This window comes from Podarcis liolepis (genome assembly GCF_965112155.1).
Source record: "Podarcis liolepis genome assembly, chromosome: 2".
NCBI classification, from domain to species: Eukaryota; Metazoa; Chordata; class Lepidosauria; order Squamata; family Lacertidae; genus Podarcis; species Podarcis liolepis.
The window spans coordinates 6,652,399-6,672,009 of NC_139555.1; the positions used below are offsets into that span (position 1 = coordinate 6,652,399).

At 43.6% G+C, this 19,611-nt stretch overlaps 1 protein-coding gene across 1 annotated transcript; it reads left to right on the top strand.

Moving 5' to 3' along the window:
- Positions 1–6,958: 6,958 nt before the first annotated feature.
- On the top strand, positions 6,959–19,106 carry LOC310701002 (keratin, type II cytoskeletal 75-like; the record flags this gene model as incomplete). The annotated part of the gene is made up of 7 exons (XM_083490963.1): positions 6,959–7,414; positions 9,278–9,492; positions 11,964–12,024; positions 13,979–14,074; positions 14,919–15,083; positions 17,660–17,785; positions 18,882–19,106. The coding sequence occupies 7 exons, from the start codon at positions 6,959–6,961 to the stop codon at positions 19,104–19,106; spliced, it is 1,344 nt and encodes a 447-aa protein (XP_083347089.1).
- Between the last annotated feature and the right edge of the window lie 505 nt (positions 19,107–19,611).

Here is a 19,611-nt window from a genome sequence, read left to right on the forward strand (position 1 = left end):
TGCGTTCCCATTTATGGAGTTATATTCAGCAGTTCTTCACCTTCTTTCAAATCTTATTCTGTAGTTTTCAAATATTATGTCTCCAATTTTAAACTTTATTATCAAATAATTAGAAATTTAAATTCGACATAGTATTAATCAAAGCTTCAATTTTGTTCTTATAGTTCACTTGTTTTCGTGCAACTTTCCACTAAGTTACTAATGCCAGATTATTTCCTATCCTGCATTATCTTAACATTCATACAATTTACAATGCTTTTGCAAGTAGTCCTTAAACTTTTTCCAGTCCTCTTCCACTGTCTCTTCTCCCAGGTCCTGAATTGGGGGGCAATTTCCAGGGCTTAGCTCTGCACATAAAAGAGAAAGGAAAGGGGGAGGGCTCCGGAAGTGGTTATGCTGGAGAAAACGAAAGGAACAGCCAGTCTCTGCAACTGATACCGAATGAGCTGGACGTGCTCTGAGAGCTTTGTGTGTAAATAGGAATATGGACCTAATAAATCCTGTAAAACTGGCTGGAGTCCCGGACTCTTATCTCTTCTAGCACCCACCAATCACCCCTGACACTTTTGAAACCAAGCTGGTGGAAGTGACCTTTCATCAAAGGAAGTTGTGTACATATACTCTATCACCCCTGAAGTGAGCCCTGAATGTGGGGCTAAACTAAAGAAGGGATTTGGCCCAGAAAGGCAAATTGTATGTACTTTCTTCCACCGATGACTAACACACTTTGTTTATACTCTCCAGCTCAGGTACTTACATCAACCTGTAAATACAAATTAGGGAGAATAGCTTCTGAAACTATTAATGAGGTAGCTACAGCAGCTATTCTCCTTATATTATATTTACAAGCTGCCAGCGTGTGTTGAATTTGCACCTGATACTGGAGTGCGTCTGTCAGATGTGCATCTGTCCGACTGAGAAATCAGATCAAATAATCAAATTCTAAAATTGCCTGTATTAAAAGTTTAAGATGCTGAGTGATGAAAGGGTTGGGTGGGGAATCCTAGCATTTAATGCTAAAATATTTGCAGGGACATTGTTCTGAAGCTCACAGTCATGATCCAAACCTGTGCAGTGCTCCAGTCTACACATAGGAAGCTGCCTTTTACTGAGTCAGACCACTGGTCCATCTAACTCAGTATTGCCAGTGATGGCCAGACTTGGCCCTCCAGCTGTTTTGGCACTACAACTCCCATCATCCCTAGCTAACAGGACCAGTGGTCAGGGGTGATGGGAATTGTAGTCCCAAAACAGCTGGAGGGCCAAGTTTGGCCATCACTGGTCTACACGGACTGGGAGCAACTCTCCAGGGGTTCAGAGAGGAGTCCCACCTGGAGATCTCAGAGACTGAACCTGGCTGGCACCTTCTACATGCAAAGCATATGCTTGTCCACTGAGCAAATTGAGTACTGTGAGCTCTCCTGTCTGTACAAAGCACCCCGACACAGAATACAAAACCTTGCCAGTATTTTGCTGCAATTTATGGATCGGGTGGCGCTGTGGGTTAAACCACAGAGCCTAGGACTTGCCGATCATAAGGTTGGCGGTTCGAATCCCTGCGACAGGGTGAGCTCCCATTGCTCGGTCCCTGCTCCTGCCAACCTAGCAGTTCGAAGGCACATCAAAGTGCAAGTAGATAAATAGGTACCACTCCGGCAGGAAGGTAAATGGCGTTTCCGTGCACTGCTCTGGTTCACCAGAAGCGGCTTAGTCATCCTGGCCACATGACCTGGAAGCTGTACGCCGGCTTCCTTGGCCAATAAAGTGAGATGAGCACTGCAACCCCAGAGTCGGCCATGACTGGACCTAATGGTCAGGGGTCCCTTTACCCTTTACCTTTACTATGGATCACAGCACCACTGGGCAAAGGCGTTTACTGGGCACGGAATGAGGCTTATTTACAGAAATATTTATTTTTCACCCTAACCTAAAATATTAGGGTGTTAGGAACTGGAATCAAGAGGAAGAAGAATGGCGGAGATTGTCTCCCCCCTTCTCCTGTAGCTGACAGGGAGGAGGGAGGCCAGTTTGAATTAAAGCTGAGCTGTGAGGGAGATAACAAGGCAGAAATTGGCGAGCTACCAAGTTACAAAGTGATAGAAGAAGCACGGGGGTACGGAGAATGCAATATAAATTGTTAACAGATGTTAAGGAAAGAGGGGCCTTTGCCCTGCCAGATTTGAAGTTGTATTATGAAGTGGTTTGCCTCTGTTGGTTAAAGGAATGGATGTTGTTAAAAAATACAGATTTGTTGGATTTAGAAGGTCATGATAATAGATTTGGTTGGCACGCATATTTATGGTATAACAAAACAAAAATCCATAAAGGATTTGGTAATCATATATTTCGAAGATCTTTATGAAGTATGGGATAGGTACAAAAATTTATTAGAATGTAAAACACCATGGTGGTTATCTCCATTGGAAGCAATGAGTGTGAAAAAGATAAATATGAGTAAAAATTGGGTTACCTATGAGAAATTGTTGGGGGGGGGGAAGGAGGAAATGAATGGAAAATGAAACCTTATGAGGAGGTTCAAGACTATGTGAATGATTGGTTGTACTAACGCCAATTCAATGAAATGTATAAACAAAATTTTAAAGAAAAAGGATTTTATGATAAAAAAAATCAAAATTTGAAATAGAAATATTAAACAATGAATGTAAAATAATATCTAAAATGTATAAAATACTATTGGAATGGCATTTGAAAGATGAGGAAGTGAAATCGGTAATGATACATTGGGCAAAAGACTTTGGATATAATATATAGCTTGAAGAATGGGAAAGGTTGTGGAATAAAAGGATAAAATTTACAGCCTGTAATGCTTTGAAAGAGAATATTATGAAAATAATGTATAGATGGTATTAGACCAGTGAAATTAGCTAAAATGTATAAGACAAATAATAAATGTTGGCAATGTAAAGAAAAAGAAGGAACATTTTATCATATGTGGTGGGAATGTAAAAAAGTAAAGAACTTCTGGTAAATGATATATAATGAGATGAAAAAGACATTGAAATATACAATTTTTAAAAAAAACCAGAAGCATTTTTACTTGGTATTATAGGTCAGGACATTAATAGGCAAGATATTAAATTGTTTTTATATGCAACAACTGCGGCAAGAGTATTGTTAGCCCAGAAATGGAAACAAGAAGAAATTCCGACGAAAGAAGAATGGCAGACAAAAATAATGGACTATGCAGAATTGGACAAAATGACAGGAAGGATTCGAAACCTGTGGGGCCAGAGATTTACAGAAGATTGGAGATTTACAGAAGATTGTACTATTTGAAAAGCAATTGTAACCAACAAATTGCGCTAGTAGGACTACAATAAGTTTTGTAAGGAGGAATATATGAAGTGCTACAAAATAGATAAAGAATAGAGATATTGGTTATGAGTTTTAAATATAACAGGGAAAATAAGAAATGTATACTAAAAGATTAGATTGGAAAATTTTCAGACAGGACTGATGGAAGTCAAATTTTTTTGAATAAGATGTAAAAATATGTTTAATTACTATTGAAAATGGTATGTTTAAACACACACACACACACACACACACACACACACACACACACATATACCACCTAGATTTTTGGAGGAAGAAAACAAGAAAAAAAATATTCTGAATCTCAGAAGCCAGAACAGCAAGAGGGATCGCTGCGCAGCGAAAGCAGCAATCCCTCTTGCTGTTCTGGCTTCAGGGATAGCTGCACAGCCTGCACTCGCTCCATAAGATGCACACAAATTTCCCCTTACTTTTTAGGAGGGAAAAAGTGTGTCTTATAGAGCAAAAAATACGGTATATATATGAAGAAGCACGGGGGTAGATAGCCCAGCCACAGGGACGCGGACTTATAAAAAATATTGGGGGGGGGGGGCGGGAAAGCTCATGAATAATAAATAAGCTCATGAATATGCAAATAAAGTGGCGCCGCCTCCTCGTGAGCGAATAGGGGAGAGCGTGCTGCGCCTATTAATCAGCTCTGAAGGAAATTGGGTGGAGCTTTTGCTCGGGAGGGAGGGCAGGAGGCATGCAGCCCGACCCTGTGCATTTTGGGCTGGGGGAGGGGCGGCGATGGCGCTCTGCTGGAGGGGCGCTGGAGATTATTGGGGGGGCGGAGCCCCCCCAAACGAATTTTTGAGGGGGCTCAGGCCCCCTCAAGCCCCATGGAGTCGGCGCCTATGCCCAGCCAGCGGACGCTTCATTAGACAGCATAGACAATCCGCAGTCTCCTAGAACACAACATTAGTTAAGGGTGCAAGAGCAACAAACGCAGAGACATTTAACCACGGGGGGCCTCCATAGGGTCAGGTGCTGTTAGGAAAGAAGGAAGGAGTGGGTGGGAGCCAGAGTGAGCAAATTCATTATGGAGGAATGACCGGAATTCTTTGTCTTTTACCGCGATGACTGAATAATTCATTCATAAGAACTTTCTTATTTCCTCCCTGCCTCTTGGTGCCATCGGGGGTGGGGGGAGGCAGGGCATTCCTCAAGCCTAACATAGGGTGGTGTTATTGTTTTATACGTCTTGTTGGTGTTATTATTTCCCCCCTCTCTGTTGGTGTGTAAAAAAGGAAAGGAAAGGACCCCTGGATGGTTAAGTCCAGTCAAAGGCAACTCTGGGGTTGCAGCGCTCACCTCGCTTTCAGACAGAGGGAGCTGGTGTTTGTCCACAGACAGCTTTCTGGGTCATGTGGCCAGCATGCCTAAACCACTTCTGGTGCAAGGGAACACCACGACGGAAACCAGAGCGCATGGAAATGCTGTTTACCTTCCCGCCACAGCAGTACCTATCTATCTACTTGCACTGGCGTTCTTTCGAACTGCTAGGTTGGCAGAAGCTGGGACAGAGCAATGGAAGGTCACCCCATTGCATGGATTCAAACTGCTGACTTGGGCAAGCCCAAGAGGCACAGTGGTTTAGACAACTATGAATCATAGTGTCCCGCCACAGATAATGGGTGGGATATAAATTAGAGAGATTCACAGATGTTCTGCACACATAGCAGAGCATCCCCACTGCGTTCATCATGGAGTATCCTTCAACTCGTGGAGCAGACCTTGCACACATAGTGCTCACTGGAGGTGCGCCATTCAGAATGAAGCCACTGGCCGTGGTGATCCAGCTTCATGCAAGCACCGTAGCAATTGCTGCGCATGGGTACCCCTGGCCTGATTGGCAATCGTGCCAGTCAGCTCTTTGGGGTAGGGAAAATCGGAAAGGTGACCTGCACCACTCAGCTCCTCCACTTCACCAGATTATCCGTCCTCTTGCTCATTATCTGAACAGGGCCATGCATGTCTGATCTTGGCAGCTGGACAAGGTCACGAACTGTTTGTACAGTGTCATTTTTCTTTAACTAGCTATAACCACAGTGCAGAACAGTACTAGTTACTGTCTAATCTGACGCTTGAAGGACCACTTCACAAATGACATTTTATGGGTGTTCACCTTTCTTTAAGTATACACCTAAAAATGTAAAGTGTGATCACAACAAATGCAGTGGTATCTCAGGTTAAGAACTTAATTCATTCTGGAGGTCCGTTCTTAACCTGAAACTGTTCTTAACCTGAGGTACCATTTTAGCTAATTTCTGTTCTCATCCTGAAGCAAAGTTCTTAACCCGAGGTACTATTTCTGGGTTAGCGGCATCTGTAACCTGAAGCGTCTGTAACCTGAAGCATCTGTAACCCAAGGTACCACTGTACATGTTTGCAAACATCCAGATTGTACAGAAACACTCTCCATGGAGGTTCCACTGTCTGTAACTTCTTGTGGAGTATACAGTCCATGGAAAACCCAGCTTTGCCTTTGCACCAGGTGGTTCGAAGGGGACCATCGCCCAAAAAGGAGGAGGAATGCGGCCAAGCTATTTGCGTGAACATTTGTATGTTAGTGTCAAGTTCCCTCCAAGCATTTTAATTAACGTTCCTTGTTCCCCTGTTCCTTCAGCAGGGGGTAAATTACCTGTTTACAGTACTTCAAAGTGTCATTGTAAACATTAATTCATATTTACTTCGTATATTGAAGGTGCAAAGTGTCAAAAGAAATATATTATTATAATAATTAACATGTGTCACTTAAAAAAAGGCATTTGCAGAGCATCGGTCACAGAGCACACATTCATTCATATCCACCTGCATTCATCTTTCTCTCCACAGCTACTCCTTCATCTATTGAAATCCTTGTCATACACGGGCCAGTCCCCCCTCCTACATAAAGAGCATGTCAGGTGAGACATGTTCATCAACCCAACAGAGACAAATTAATGACGAGCGCAGGTGGCAGTGGTGGCAGCTTGAATAAAATATGGGGGGGGGAGGTAAGCCCCACCCCACATAATTGATCACACACACTATTTGAATGCCAATGCCCTTCAACTTTGGGGGGGGGCACCTCCCTCAAATATTTTATGGGAGGCATGGCAGTTGGCTTCTATGGCAGTTGGCAATTGTCACAGTCCAGTCCACCCACTTAACAATGGCGATAACAACATCACAGATGGAAACTTGGAGATTGGCATGCAAAACCAGGGTAGGAAGAAGGAAGCATTTTAGATTCTTGCAGTGCCTTTGCCCTCAAGGAATTTCATTTGTATCATGCTAATTCTGACAAAAGATTAGCGAATCAGTTCATCAAGGAAAACATCTTCCAAATCAAATTTTGCCAAAAGGGCATTTTAAAAAGTGTTTCCTGTGCCACACTGTTTACTGTTTGTCCAGCACTTTTTAACTTCATCCTTTAGCCTGTGGAGGTCAATGTCTTGCTGCCAGGCAAGGCAAACCCCACAATATCCTAAATTACCACTGCAAATTTCAGAAAATCTGCCTGACTAGTCAGCTGCATATAAGGAGTAGCTCTAGGTCTTGCATCAAAGGAGCTCCTTCTGCTGCTCTCCTTCTGTGCACCCCCTTGTCCTTTTAGTCCTTCTCAGACGGAGCCAACATGATGAGCCAACAGTTCATCACCTCTTCTCCTCGAAGATGTTTTACCTCTGCCTCCTCTGGTGGAGGCAGCGGAAGGATCAGAATCAGTGAGGCATCCACCTGCCAACCTATTGCCACCAAGGAAGGAAGGGGAAACACCAGCAAAAGTTTCCATAACTTTGGTGGAAGACTTCAGATTTCTTGCTGCGTGGGCCAGGAGAGAAGTAGCTATGGAAAGGATATGGAAGCAGGACAAGTGGTGGGCCACAGCATACTTGCAAGGGGCTTTGGACACAGAAGCACAACAAGTCCTTCTGCCAGCTGTAGAAGCGATAGGATCCGCGAGGTCTCCATTAACAAGCATCTCTTGGAACCTCTCTGCCTGGGGGTCGATCCGCATGACCATCAAGTAAAAGCACTGGAGAAGGAGCAACTAAAGGACCTCAACAATCAGTTTGCTTGCTTCATTGACAAGGTGAGATGATTCCATTAATGATGATGGGGATGATCCCAGACCGAAGGGACTGCACACATGTGGCTGAACATTAAGATATTTCAAGCAGAGTTAGAGTTCTAATTAATTCTGCTGCCACATTAAGTGATACGTTTGCAGAGAGCAAATTTTGAATCATACCTGGAGACTTTGAAGGATATGGCCTGATTCACACCTGTACACTTGGCAGCAGAATGTGTGAATTGACTCAATTGAAATGTGCTGTGTTTGTGGATGATCGTGTGCTAAGAGTTCTGTCCATGGTGTTTACATCTCTCCATAGAAGGCTTGTCTTATTGCTTGCTAGACTGCAGCATGCCCAGCAGCCTTGAAATTTGGTTTCAAGGTTTCTCGGGACAGAGCTGTCCAGTGGTAAAAAATATATATTATGTAAGCACCATGCCATTTTTCAGCATAGCCTCATATGGGAGGGGGGTTATTGGCTTGCTTTTTTTGTTTTATTATGTATTTTATGTTCTCATCTTGTATTTTTATGTTGTGAACCACCCTGTGATCTTTGAATGAAGGGTGGTATGGAAATTTAATGCTAGTAGTGGTAGTAGGGGACGCGGGTGGCACTGTGGGTTAAACCACAGAGCCTAGGACTTGCCGTTCAGAAGATCGGCGGTTCGAATCCCATGACGGGGTGAGCTCCCGTTGCTCGGTCCCAGCTCCTGCCAACCTAGCAGTTCGAAAGCACGTTAAAATGCAAGTAGATAAATAGGTACCGCTCCGGCGGGAAGGTAAACGGCGTTTACGTGCGCTGCTCTGGTTTGCGAGAAGCAGCTTAGTCATGCTGGCCACATGACCCAGAAGCTGTACGCCGGCTCCCTCGGCCAATAAAGCGAGATGAGCGCCGCAACCCCAGAGTCGGTCACGACTGGACCTAATGGTCAGGGGTCCCTTTACCTTTACCTAGTAGTAGTAGTAGTAGTAGTAGTAGTACAACCTCTGTGACAGCCCATTCACAGCTGGTTAGAACATGGTGTTCAGTTGGTTAGAACATGGGGCTAATAATGCCAAGGCTGCAGGTTTGATCCCCATGTGGGACAGTTGCATATTCCTCATTGCAAGGGGTTGGACTAGGTGACCCTCAGGGTCCCTTCCAACTCTACAGTTCTGTGATTCTATGATCACACCCCATCATGAAGAGGATGGGTAGCTTTTCTAAGCCCACAGCTTTTCCCTTCCTGGCTAACTGTGGATTGGGAGGGCAATTCTGATCTGGTTCAAGGCTGTAGCGGAAGCAGAAATGGGTAGACAGTATACTTTATTCAATATACAGTGGACACAGGAAAATACAGGCCTTTTTGTGGTGGCTCCTCGCTTGTGGAATGCACTCCCCAGGGAGGCTTGCCTGACACCTTTGTTACATTTATTTTGGCGCCAGGCCAAATAATTCCTCTTCCCCCAGAATCTATGGTCTTTTAAACAGTGGGGCAGGGGTACTGTTTTTGTTTGTTACTATGTTACACATTTTTTGTGGGTTTTCATATTTTAAATTTCTGTGTGATCCTCAGATGACGGGCAGTATAGAAATTTTAACAACACCATAGGTGGTGAGAAGGGTGTGGCTGAGGTGTTTTCATGAAAAAATGGATTAGAGTACACTTAGAACCATAATGTAAGATTTCGATTATATACGTGAGATATATCATTTGAGTCACTTCCATAATGGTTTTGCGGTTATATTTTGTATTTAAAAACAACAACCAAGCATATATTCAGCACCTAACAGCGAATCCCGTAGCAGCAAAATGCAGATTCATTCATGCATTTATTTGCTGTCAGAAGTTGCAACAGCTTCACGGCAACTGGCCTTTGCTTTTCTTGCTTGGATTTCAGGTCAGATCCTTGGAACAGAAGAACCAGGTGCTGGTCACCAAATGGAAGCTGCTGAAGAACCAGACGGTTCCCACCGTTCGGAAAGATCTCAAGCCTTTATGTGAAAATTTCCTCAGTAAGCTGAGGAAAAAACTGGACTGCTTATTGTGCGAGAAGCAGAAGCTCGAAAACCAGCAAAGAACAACGCACAGCATGGTTGAGGAGAACCGGCGCAAGTAAGTTAACCTATCGAGGCAGAGCCCATGTTCACAGCCAGCTTCTACACTTAGTGAGCCAAGAGTGGTGGCAGACCTTACATGGCCTGAACTCCACAGAACTAGGAGTGCGGTGGGGGAAGGCTTTCACTCTGCGTTTTAAGGTGAGCCTATCTAATTTGTGCACCCCAAAACAACAGATGAACTGGGGAGTTGTTGCTGTTTAGTCGTTTTCCGAGTCTTTGTGACCCCATGGACCAGAGCACGCCAGGCACTCCTGTTTTCCACTGCCTCCCACAGTTTGGTCAGACTCATGTTTGTAGCTTCGAGAACACTGTCCAACCATCTTGTCCTCTGCCGTCCCCTTCTCCTTGTGCCCTCCATCTTTCCCAACATCAGGGTCTTTTCTAGGGAGTCTTCTCTTTTCATGAGGTGGCCAAAGTTTGGAGCCTCAGCTTCAGGATCTGTCCTTCCAGTGAGCACTCAGGGCTGATTTCCTTCAGAATGGAGAGGTTTGATCTTCTTGCAGTCCATGGGACTCTCAAGAGTCTCCTCCAACACCATAATTCAAAAGCATCCATTCTTCGGCGATCAGCCTTCTTTATGGTCCAGCTGGGGAGAGGGAGGGTTAAATCCCCACTCAGCCATTAAGCTCACTGGGTGGCCCTTGGCCACTCACTTCTTTTCAGGGTTGTTAAGGGGATTAAACAACCTAGCAGTTAGAAAGCACATCAAAGTGCAAGTAGATAAATAGATACCACTCTGGCGGGAAGGTAAACTGTGTTTCCATTCACTGCTCTGGTTCGCCAGAAGCGGCTCAGTCATACTGGCCACATGACCTGGAAGCTGTCTGTGGACAAAAGCCGGCTCCCTCGGCCTATAGAGTGAGATGAGCGCCAACCCCAGAGTCGTTCGCGACTGGACCTAATGGTCAGGAGTACCTTTACCTTTAAGGGGATTAAATGAGAGGGAGAAGTCTGAGCTACTTGGAGAAATAGTGGGACATGAATGCAAGAAAACAACATAAGTAGAATGCTGCTTTCTGTCCATTCCTAGCCAGAACTAGATGTTATGGCTGAAAACAACAGCCCTGCATCTCTTATCTGTCTCCCTCCAGTCACATGAAATTAAACATGTGACACGAGGACCTTGTGATTACCTCCCACTCCCCATTACAATCCAATGGCTGCTTCCTATGAATTTGCCACATGATAACATCATGCCGTTTTTTACCAACACGGCATGGAATGTGAAGTGGGCTTCAAATATTGAAGGAACAGTGAGATCATGCCGGTAGCTTAGTTTCTTATATCGCCTGGCTCTGTGGAAAACCTGCTTGATTTTTGCTCTGATTCAGTGGTAAAATGTGGGTTTTTCCTGGGGGAAAGCGTTGGGACAAGGTCTGACACAGACCTGGAAAGCCCAGACCTGTGGCACAAAAGGAAGTACGGATGAGGGATCAGAGCTGGGACAATGTCATAGCTCCTTCAGTGGATGGCACTACCTTCATGTTCTTAACAGGTGAAGGGGGCTTAAGCGTTGCTGGAAAGCAGGGGAGAGAATGGGATGTGGCATTTTCAGTTTGGGCAACAGCCCTTAACCTGTCATTTAACATCTAAAGCATGTCAGAGACCAGGCTGAAACCTACCATGGCTTCAACCTTCCCTCTCCATAGTGCCACCTCGGGCATTTGTACTTTTGCAAGAGAGTGCAATCCTCAAACCTGTCATTGACCAAATAATTCTACTAGTCCTGTGGTGTTTTAACTAAACTTAAATGTATGTATGTTCTTTTCCCCTGAAACACTGACCTTCAAAACCGTCAAGTACAATCTTGGAAAAGATTTGTTGTCTAGATGCATGCATACCCAAATAAGTTGAGATGTATGCTACTTAAAAAGTGATATAATTTGTTCTGTTCCCAGTTCCTTCTTCTTTTCATCCTGGTTTCTACAGCACAGGATTAATGGTTCCTGTCGCATTTTAATTATGTGTTGCATGAAAATGCATGTCATAAAGACTGTGTGACTGGTTGTTAGGCTTTGTTTTGGTCTGATGTCAAATTGTTTCAGGAGGGGGCAATTTTGACTGGAGGATTGGCAGAATAAGAGGTCAAAAGTGCTTAACCCTTTTCATGCCAGTCCAGCCACTAAAAACAACACCCCCAAGCTCCCCACCCCCCATGCAGAGTTACAGACATTTTTACACTCTGAGGTTAATAAAACACTGTGGGGTTAATAAAAGCAGCTTGGGGAAAGGGGATGTGGAAGAGAAAAGAGGCCAGCAAATAATGGGATTTGATGAACTCCTCCTTTTGCTGTCCCTGCTGTTTCTTGGTTCAAAATTCCCCCATCCTGAACTGCTTTTCTTTACATCAAATGACCATTGGTGCTTTGTACATGTGGTTAAGTGTAATCCATGCTTGTTTATTGTGTTTGGATAAAGTGTTTCTCTTTCCTCCTCTTTCTCTCTCTCCCTCTCAAATCCTGCAAGATATGAAGAAGAGCTGAACAGACGAACAAATACAGAAAATGAGTTTGTCTTGCTCAAGCAGGTGAGTGATATAGGTAGGCCTGCACAGTAAAATGTGCATGCCAGCATAGAATGAGGAATACAGTCAGTGGCGTAGCGTGGGTTGTCAGCACCCGGGGCAAGGCAAGTAATTTGTGCCCCCTAACCCGTGGATTTGCGCCCCCTAACCCGTGGATTTGCGCCCCCTAACCCTAACCCCCAGATGTTGCGCCCGGTGCGGCCGGCCCCCTCTGCACCCCCACGCTACGCCACTGAATACAGTGGGGATTTCTAGATTTACACATTTTAATTTTAATTTACATAATAAAGGCAACTGGGGGCATTGAACATCAGCAAGGAACTGCAGTCAAGTCCAGGTTGTGATGAACATCTCTAGGCTCAGTTACACTTACCTTTTGTCTCATGCTTTCTAGGTACAGAGCTACACTTTCCTGATCCAAGTCCACCTTCCCCAAGAAAACCTGTTCTTTAATGTTGAATCAGAATAAAAAATGGCAATTTGGGTTTCCCACAAATTGGGGGGGGGGGGAGAGAAGCATTCAGACGTGGTCCAGAAAACCACAGACCTGTGCCTAGAAAGTGCAGAGGAAAATTGGTGTGGATGAGCCCCCTGTTACATTCACACTTTCCATTTTTTAGGTGTACGCATTTAAAAGAACATTATTATCAGCATTTTAAAAACATAAATGTGGGGAGAGGTCCTAAGGAGCAATTCCTAAAGGCACTGCAGTCCTCCGTTTTTTCTTGGACTCTAGCTTCCATCAGTCACAGCCAGTCAACGGTCAGGGATTATGGAAACTGTAGTTCTACAACTATAGTACACAGGTTCCCCATTCTGTACTATAGGATGCTTTGGGGGCAGTTGTTTCTTGTTCAAAATTGCTGAGAGAGGTAGTAGGAGAGATGGGGAAATTGCTCCACTAAAGGGAATGATATGTTGTTGTTGTTGTTGTTTAGTCGTTTAATCATGTCCGACTCTTCGTGACCCCATGGACCAGAGCACACCAGGCACTCCTGTCTTCCACTGCCTCCCACAGTTTGGTCAAACTCATGCTGGTAGCTTCGAGAACACTGTCCAACCATCTCGTCCTCTGTCGTCCCCTTTTCCTTGTGCCCTCCATCTTTCCCAACATCAGGGTCTTTTCCAGGGAGTCTTCTCTTCTCATGAGGTGGCCAAAGTATTGGAGCCTCAGCTTCACAATCTGTTCTTCCAGTGAGCACTCAGGGCTGATTTCCTTAAGAATGGATAGGTTTGATCTTCTTGCAGTCCATGGGACTCTCAAGAGTCTCCTCCAACGCCATAATTCAAAAGCATCAATTCATTGGTGATCAGCCTTCTTTATGGTCCAGCTCTCACTTCCATACATCACTACTGGGAAAACCATTGCTTTAACTACACGGACCTTTGTTGGCAAAAAGGGAATGATATAGCCTGCCATAATTCAGCATGAACAGAGTGCTGATCCCGAAGACCGAACATTCCTATTGAACTGCAAAAATGTATCAGCGTGGAGAAATGGAGGGCCGAAACAATGTACATCACTTGATTTCTCATTGCCACTTGAAGCTGATGTTTTCAGGAGATGAAGATACATGTAACAAGCAGCCAGCCTCATTTCATTGGAAGAAAAGGCATTTGATAAACACAGGTGTCCTAGAAAAGTACATACCTGGACAACCTCTTTCTGGCTATATCAATGCATCAAGGAACCATCAGATATCTCCATATAATCATATATTGTATGGTCTTGTTGAAAAGCATGGTGAAAGGGCTCCATTGCAATCTGGAACTCTGAAATTGCAGGGAACTCAGCCTAAGCATATAAACTTCTACGGATGGATACATGTTACAAACATACATTTCAGTGTGTGTGGGAAAGTCTTAAATATTAATTGGTGTATAAATGCTATAAAATAAATAAATAGTGTTGGCTTTGGAATGGCATAAGAATTAAATCTCAGGTTTTCTCCCCTAGAAAGTTGATGCTGGATATGAACATCAGAAGGTACTGGAAATGAAGAAGGAGCTGTTGAAAGAGACTGTAGAATTCCTGAGAGCTTTCTTTGCAGAGGTCTGTTAAGATAAGTTGCAGCATAAAAAGCTGCTGTTACCCCTCAATTCAGATATTTTAATTGTGCATCTTTGGGAAATCAGGTACCCCTCAGCCCTGGGATGTGACGCCACTGCCATTATTTCTAGTGCCAGCTAAAACAGACTTGACTCTTGTGTAGCAATGGAAAACTGCCTTATACTTAGCCAGACCCTTGGCCCACTTTGCTTTGCATTGCCTACACTGACTGGCAGTAGCTCCTTTGGATAGTCTTTCCCAGCCTTACTTGGACAGATGTCAAGAATTGAACCATGGACCTTTTGCATGCCCAGTAGTGGCCCTATCATCGAGCTATGGATCTTGATCGTTTCCTTCTATAGGCAATGCTATTCATTTCAACACAGGAGTCCTACTGGTTCCGTTGATTTTTGTTCTAAGCAATTTACGCTTTGGATCACAATGTTTAGATCTGTGTGACTATCGTTTCAGATATTATACTGGGTGCAGGAGTTTACCCCCCACAGAGCACTTTAAAAACTATAGTTTTTAATTCCCAGCACCCTTAAAAACTATAGTTTCCACATTTTTTTTCGGGAGGTGTTTTAAATGTGTAATGTTCAACAAAATGATATGTGAATCTCATCAATTGCTCCAAACAAGACACATATGTTAGCCTTATTCCTGCACCTCAGGATAGTTTTACAATTTTTTATGTGCTGTAAGCAGCCCAGAGTGGCTGGGGAAACCCAGTCAGATGGGCGGGGTATAAAAAATAAAATTATTATTATATTCTTATTATTTGTTTGCTGATGCTTTCTCTACTGCTGGGCACTAAGATGTCACTCAAATTCTGTGTAACCTGCAGGAACGCACTGTGCTGGACTGTCAACTTTATGATACATCTGTGGTTGTCAGCATGGACAACAGCAGAGGCCTAGACATGGATGCCCTGATCCAGCACATTGAAAGATGGTATCAGAACATCGCACTAAGAAGCAAAGAAGAAGCTAATATCTTTTACAAGAGCCAGGTATGACCAAGAGACATGGAATGGGTCGAGATATTTATTTATTTATTCGACTTCTATACCGCTTCAGATTTTTAATAAAAACCTCAAAGCGGTGTACAGCATATTAAATCAATAAATCAATAAAACAAGAGCCGGGTGATGTTCCTCTGGTCTCATGAGGAGCCTCTTTTGTAGGGCTGGTGAGTGTGGGCCCAGCCCCCTAAGCCAGGTGGAAAGGGCCTTGCGGGGAACAGCCTTCACCCCTCACAGCCAAGCGATGTTATTTCAGAATCTCAACATCACTCTTCTTCTTTTTAAAGGAATCTAGATAATCAGAAAATATAGGAAACCAGACCCTAGATTTTCAGCAATTCTATTTTCACATCCTTGCTTGCCAACTTCTAGCTGTCAGATTTCTCAATAAATAGAAAAGCTCTGCTGTTCTATCCGTTTGTTAAAATCAGTGCAATGAAATGACTGCCAGGTCCCCATTCTGATCATCTAAAGCCATAGATTACTCTTCAGTTAATCAGATTTATTGTTTCCCCAAGCAAGTCTTAGGAGCATAGTAACATAATAAAATTAACCAAAATGAAACCAGTTTCTCCTTTGGAAGTCAGCTACTATAGTAGTTAGTGAGTTCTTTTACAAATCCACAACATTTGCTCCCAGCATACCTTCACTGTGTCACTGCCACTGCCAATGAGATTACTCTAGATATAACATAACACAACTTGTACCACACAAGGATATTTCATCTTAAACTAGTTGGATATATGACACCCATCCAGGTAAATATCTCTGTGGTTATTCACCATACATAGAGCTTCATATATTTATGTGTGATGACCAGGGTGATTTAACAGAGAAAATCATAAAAAGACAATGAACACCAACACTCATTTTTTTTAAAAAAAAATGTAATCTAGACTTTCCTTGGATTTCCCAAGGAAACATATACAAAATGTAAGGTTAAAACATGGATAGCTAACCCTTTTCAGCCCAAAGCTTGCGTTGACTGTCACCCACACCTCCAAGGGTATCATATCTCGGTAAGCATGGCGAACATATATAACCTTTGCAGAAACCACACCCCTCAAAGAACTGTTTTGGCATAGTTTGCAAGCTTAGAACCAGAAAGGCCCAACAGAAAGTTATTTTGCCAGGTGAATTGCTCTGGTGAATTGATAAGTGGAGGCACAGGATCTTGATGTCTGAATCTCCATCAGGTTCCTTCTGAATAGTTTCTAATATATCATTGGATATGAACAGCTTTTGCCTCAGATGCAACCAGCTATCCTGTTTATCAGTTTTATTGTTGTTCTAAAGCAATCTTTCCTCCTCAAACTTAAAAGATTATGATATTGTTTTAACTATCCTCATTTTAACAAGCATAAATCCTCATTCTGTTACAGGTACTCCCAGATGTACTCTTAGTCCTAGCAAAGATCTCAAAAATTTGTTTGGGGGAACTTAATGTTGTATCTCAGTCAATCCCTCATATTGAATCTGTGTACATTTTTCCTTTTTCCTTTTTCCATAAGATTTTATTAAGACTTTTCATACTACAATAAAAAGCAAACTGATCTAAACAAAACAAAAGCAAAGGAAGAAAAAGAATGCAAAGTCCTCTCTCACATGTAGATCTTAACTCTTGCCTCACACAGAAAGAGGTGAACTCTCTCAGCTCTCACCTGGCAGCTTCCCTTTCTTTCTTCCTCCAACACAGGGTCCACTCCTTGCTTTGAGCTCTTTTCATCGTTCATTCAATAGTTGCTGCATGACACCAACAATCAATGGGGTGTTTTTCAATATTTTCACCATATTGAGTGCTTTCTTTGAGGTCCACACAGTCCTTGCTTATCAGAATACATTCCTAGCATTCCTCTCTCATGTGAGGCAGCCACGAAGTTTCACATTACAATCAACACATTCACCAGTGAGGTGAAGGATCAAAACCAGAACAAAATAAAATGAAAATTTCTCAGAGTTGGAACACCTCTTAGCTGTTTAGAAACTTTCCTAGGTATGCATGGTTGAAGCACATTTTTTGTTTTATTTTAATTTCAGCCCATTATGTGGGCATTTTTTTTCAAAGAACTCAGTATTCACAGGAACTCTGTTGAGGAAGGTGGTCCTAGTCTGGTAGCTGAAGATTGTGGCATAGTTTTTATATAGTCCCTGGGGGCCAGGGGCACCTCAGGCCTGGGTGTCAAATGTGGCTCTCCAAGCCCCTCTGTTTAGCCCTCTCCCCAGTCCATGCCTCACATTGACCCTGCTTCACTGCCTCCTCAAGTGCTTATGTCCAGACAGAGGCATCTTTGAATCATGACAGTGCATTTTGTTTGCATGGATGGAGGATAGAGAGGTAAGTTGATTGTAATGTCACCTATTTACAAAGGTAATTGTCATAGGCATTGCTCCACCCATTTTTGCCTCTGGCCTCTGGGAGATTATCCACAAAGGACTGTGACCCTCTGGCTAACAAGGGTCCCCCCTCCGACATAGCCAATGAGGGGAGAGCCATCACTGCCTCTCTCCCAATATTTAAGCATGAAGTTGTATCTCTGCTCTTCTTTCTTCTCTCTGAATATTAGATTGAGGATCTCCAGAACAAACGATACAAGTTCCATGCAAACCTGGAAAAAAACAACAATGAAATTACTGAGCTAAAACGGGTGATACAGATAATGCAGATCCAGACAGATAATGAGAAGAAGAAGGTGAGGAAGCTCTTGTGTTCCCTGGTCCAAGTCAGTCCTGGTTTGGTGGGAGTGTCAGACCTTAAGGCCTGCCTTTACAAACTGGAGGACACAACTTATTGGCTTTTCTATGGTACCACTAATGGTTTGTAACCATATGCTACTTAAAGGTGTTTCTGAAATTTGTATTTCCTGAAAAAGAAACATGGGACACATTCATAACATTCATTACAAATGTGAGAGATGTATTACAATCTCATAAATTCTTCTCTGGCTCAGGTTTTAATCTGAACTGGAGAAGAACTCAACTCCTTTTCCCCTCCATGCACCCAGCCCCTAACCCCTGTCTGACATGCATAGTCTTCCAAGAAGCAACTCTAGGCAGGGGAATGGGGAGGCGACCAGATTCAGCAGCCAGGTAAGCAGGTGAAAGGGGAGAGGAAGGAGGTTTGGAAGTCTATAGGTGGGTAGGTGGGTGAGTGGGAAGAAGAGTTGTGGTGGGTGAGCAGCAGCTTCAAAGCTCACAGGAATGCAGGATAAGACTCTGATCCCTGATCAGAGTCTTAGTGGGGTCCTTATTAATTCAGATTAGCTCCACCTGACCACTGGCAGTGCTGGTTGAGGCTAATGGGAGTTTGTTATCCAACATATCTGAAGGGTGTTGGGTTAGGGAGCTAGGATATTTCCCAGTTTCCAGTTTCGGGCAGAAATCACTTAGCTTGTTTCAAGCCAAACCAAATGAGACCGGGAGAACATATCTATCACTAATTCAGTTAGTCCCTGAGCTGAAACAACCAGGGATGATTATTAGGAGTCACTTTTGTCCCCATGAAAAGGACTCACCTACCAGGTGATTTTTGCATCACTTTGCATGACCTGAGGGTACATCCTACCCAACACTCCTCTCTAGGGAGTTCAGCAACAGGGGCAGGCAGATTATCTTTCTGGGGAACCTCTTCTCCCTTAGTGATCTTGTTGTTGAAGAGCCTGTGATAAGATCCTAGGAAATTCCTGGTTGCCCAGAATTGCTGTTGGAGTGGGAAGGCGGAAAGGGACTGACTCCAATATGGAGTAATATTGATGTTACATTTGGACAATGTTCTCCCATATTTTGCAGGTTGCTTCTCTCCAGGCAGCCATTGGTGACACTGAAAAACAAGGTGACCATTCTCTTAAAGATGCCCAGGAAAAGGAACAAGAGCTCCAGAATCGCCTGCAGGATTCCAAGGACAGATTGGCTGGCCTCTTGAAGGATTATCATGAACTCATGAATACCAAACTGGCCCTTGATATTGAGATTGCTGCATACAAGACATTACTGGAAGGAGAAGAGAACAGGTGAATGCAATATACGGCATCTCTAGATAGTAAGGATTCTGTTTGTATTTCCAAGTTTTGGAGCCTGGATTGGAGCAATTCACCTACACATGCCATACCCTCCAACATTTTCAAGCCAAAATCCAGGGCACCATATTCCTGGTTTTTATCGCGAGATCAGGGCAGCAATTTTGGTTGCCATGATATTGCGTGTGTGTCCCCCGTCCCCCCCCCCCCCGAAGCATTTTTTTCCAGGCATGGCACCCAAAAACATCCATTTGGGGGCACTGCACAAGACCACTGTCCAAAAAAGTCCTTTCTTGGGGGGAAATCGCATCGTGAAATTGCACTGAATACTAAGTATATAAATACCAAGTTCTCTTATTAATAATTTAGTAAAGGTAAAGGGACCCCTGACCATTAGGTCCAGTCATGACTGACTCTGGGGTTGCGGCGCTCATCTCGCTTTATTGGCTGAGGGAGCCAGCGTACAGCATGACTAAGCTGCTTCTGGTGAACCAGAGCAGTGC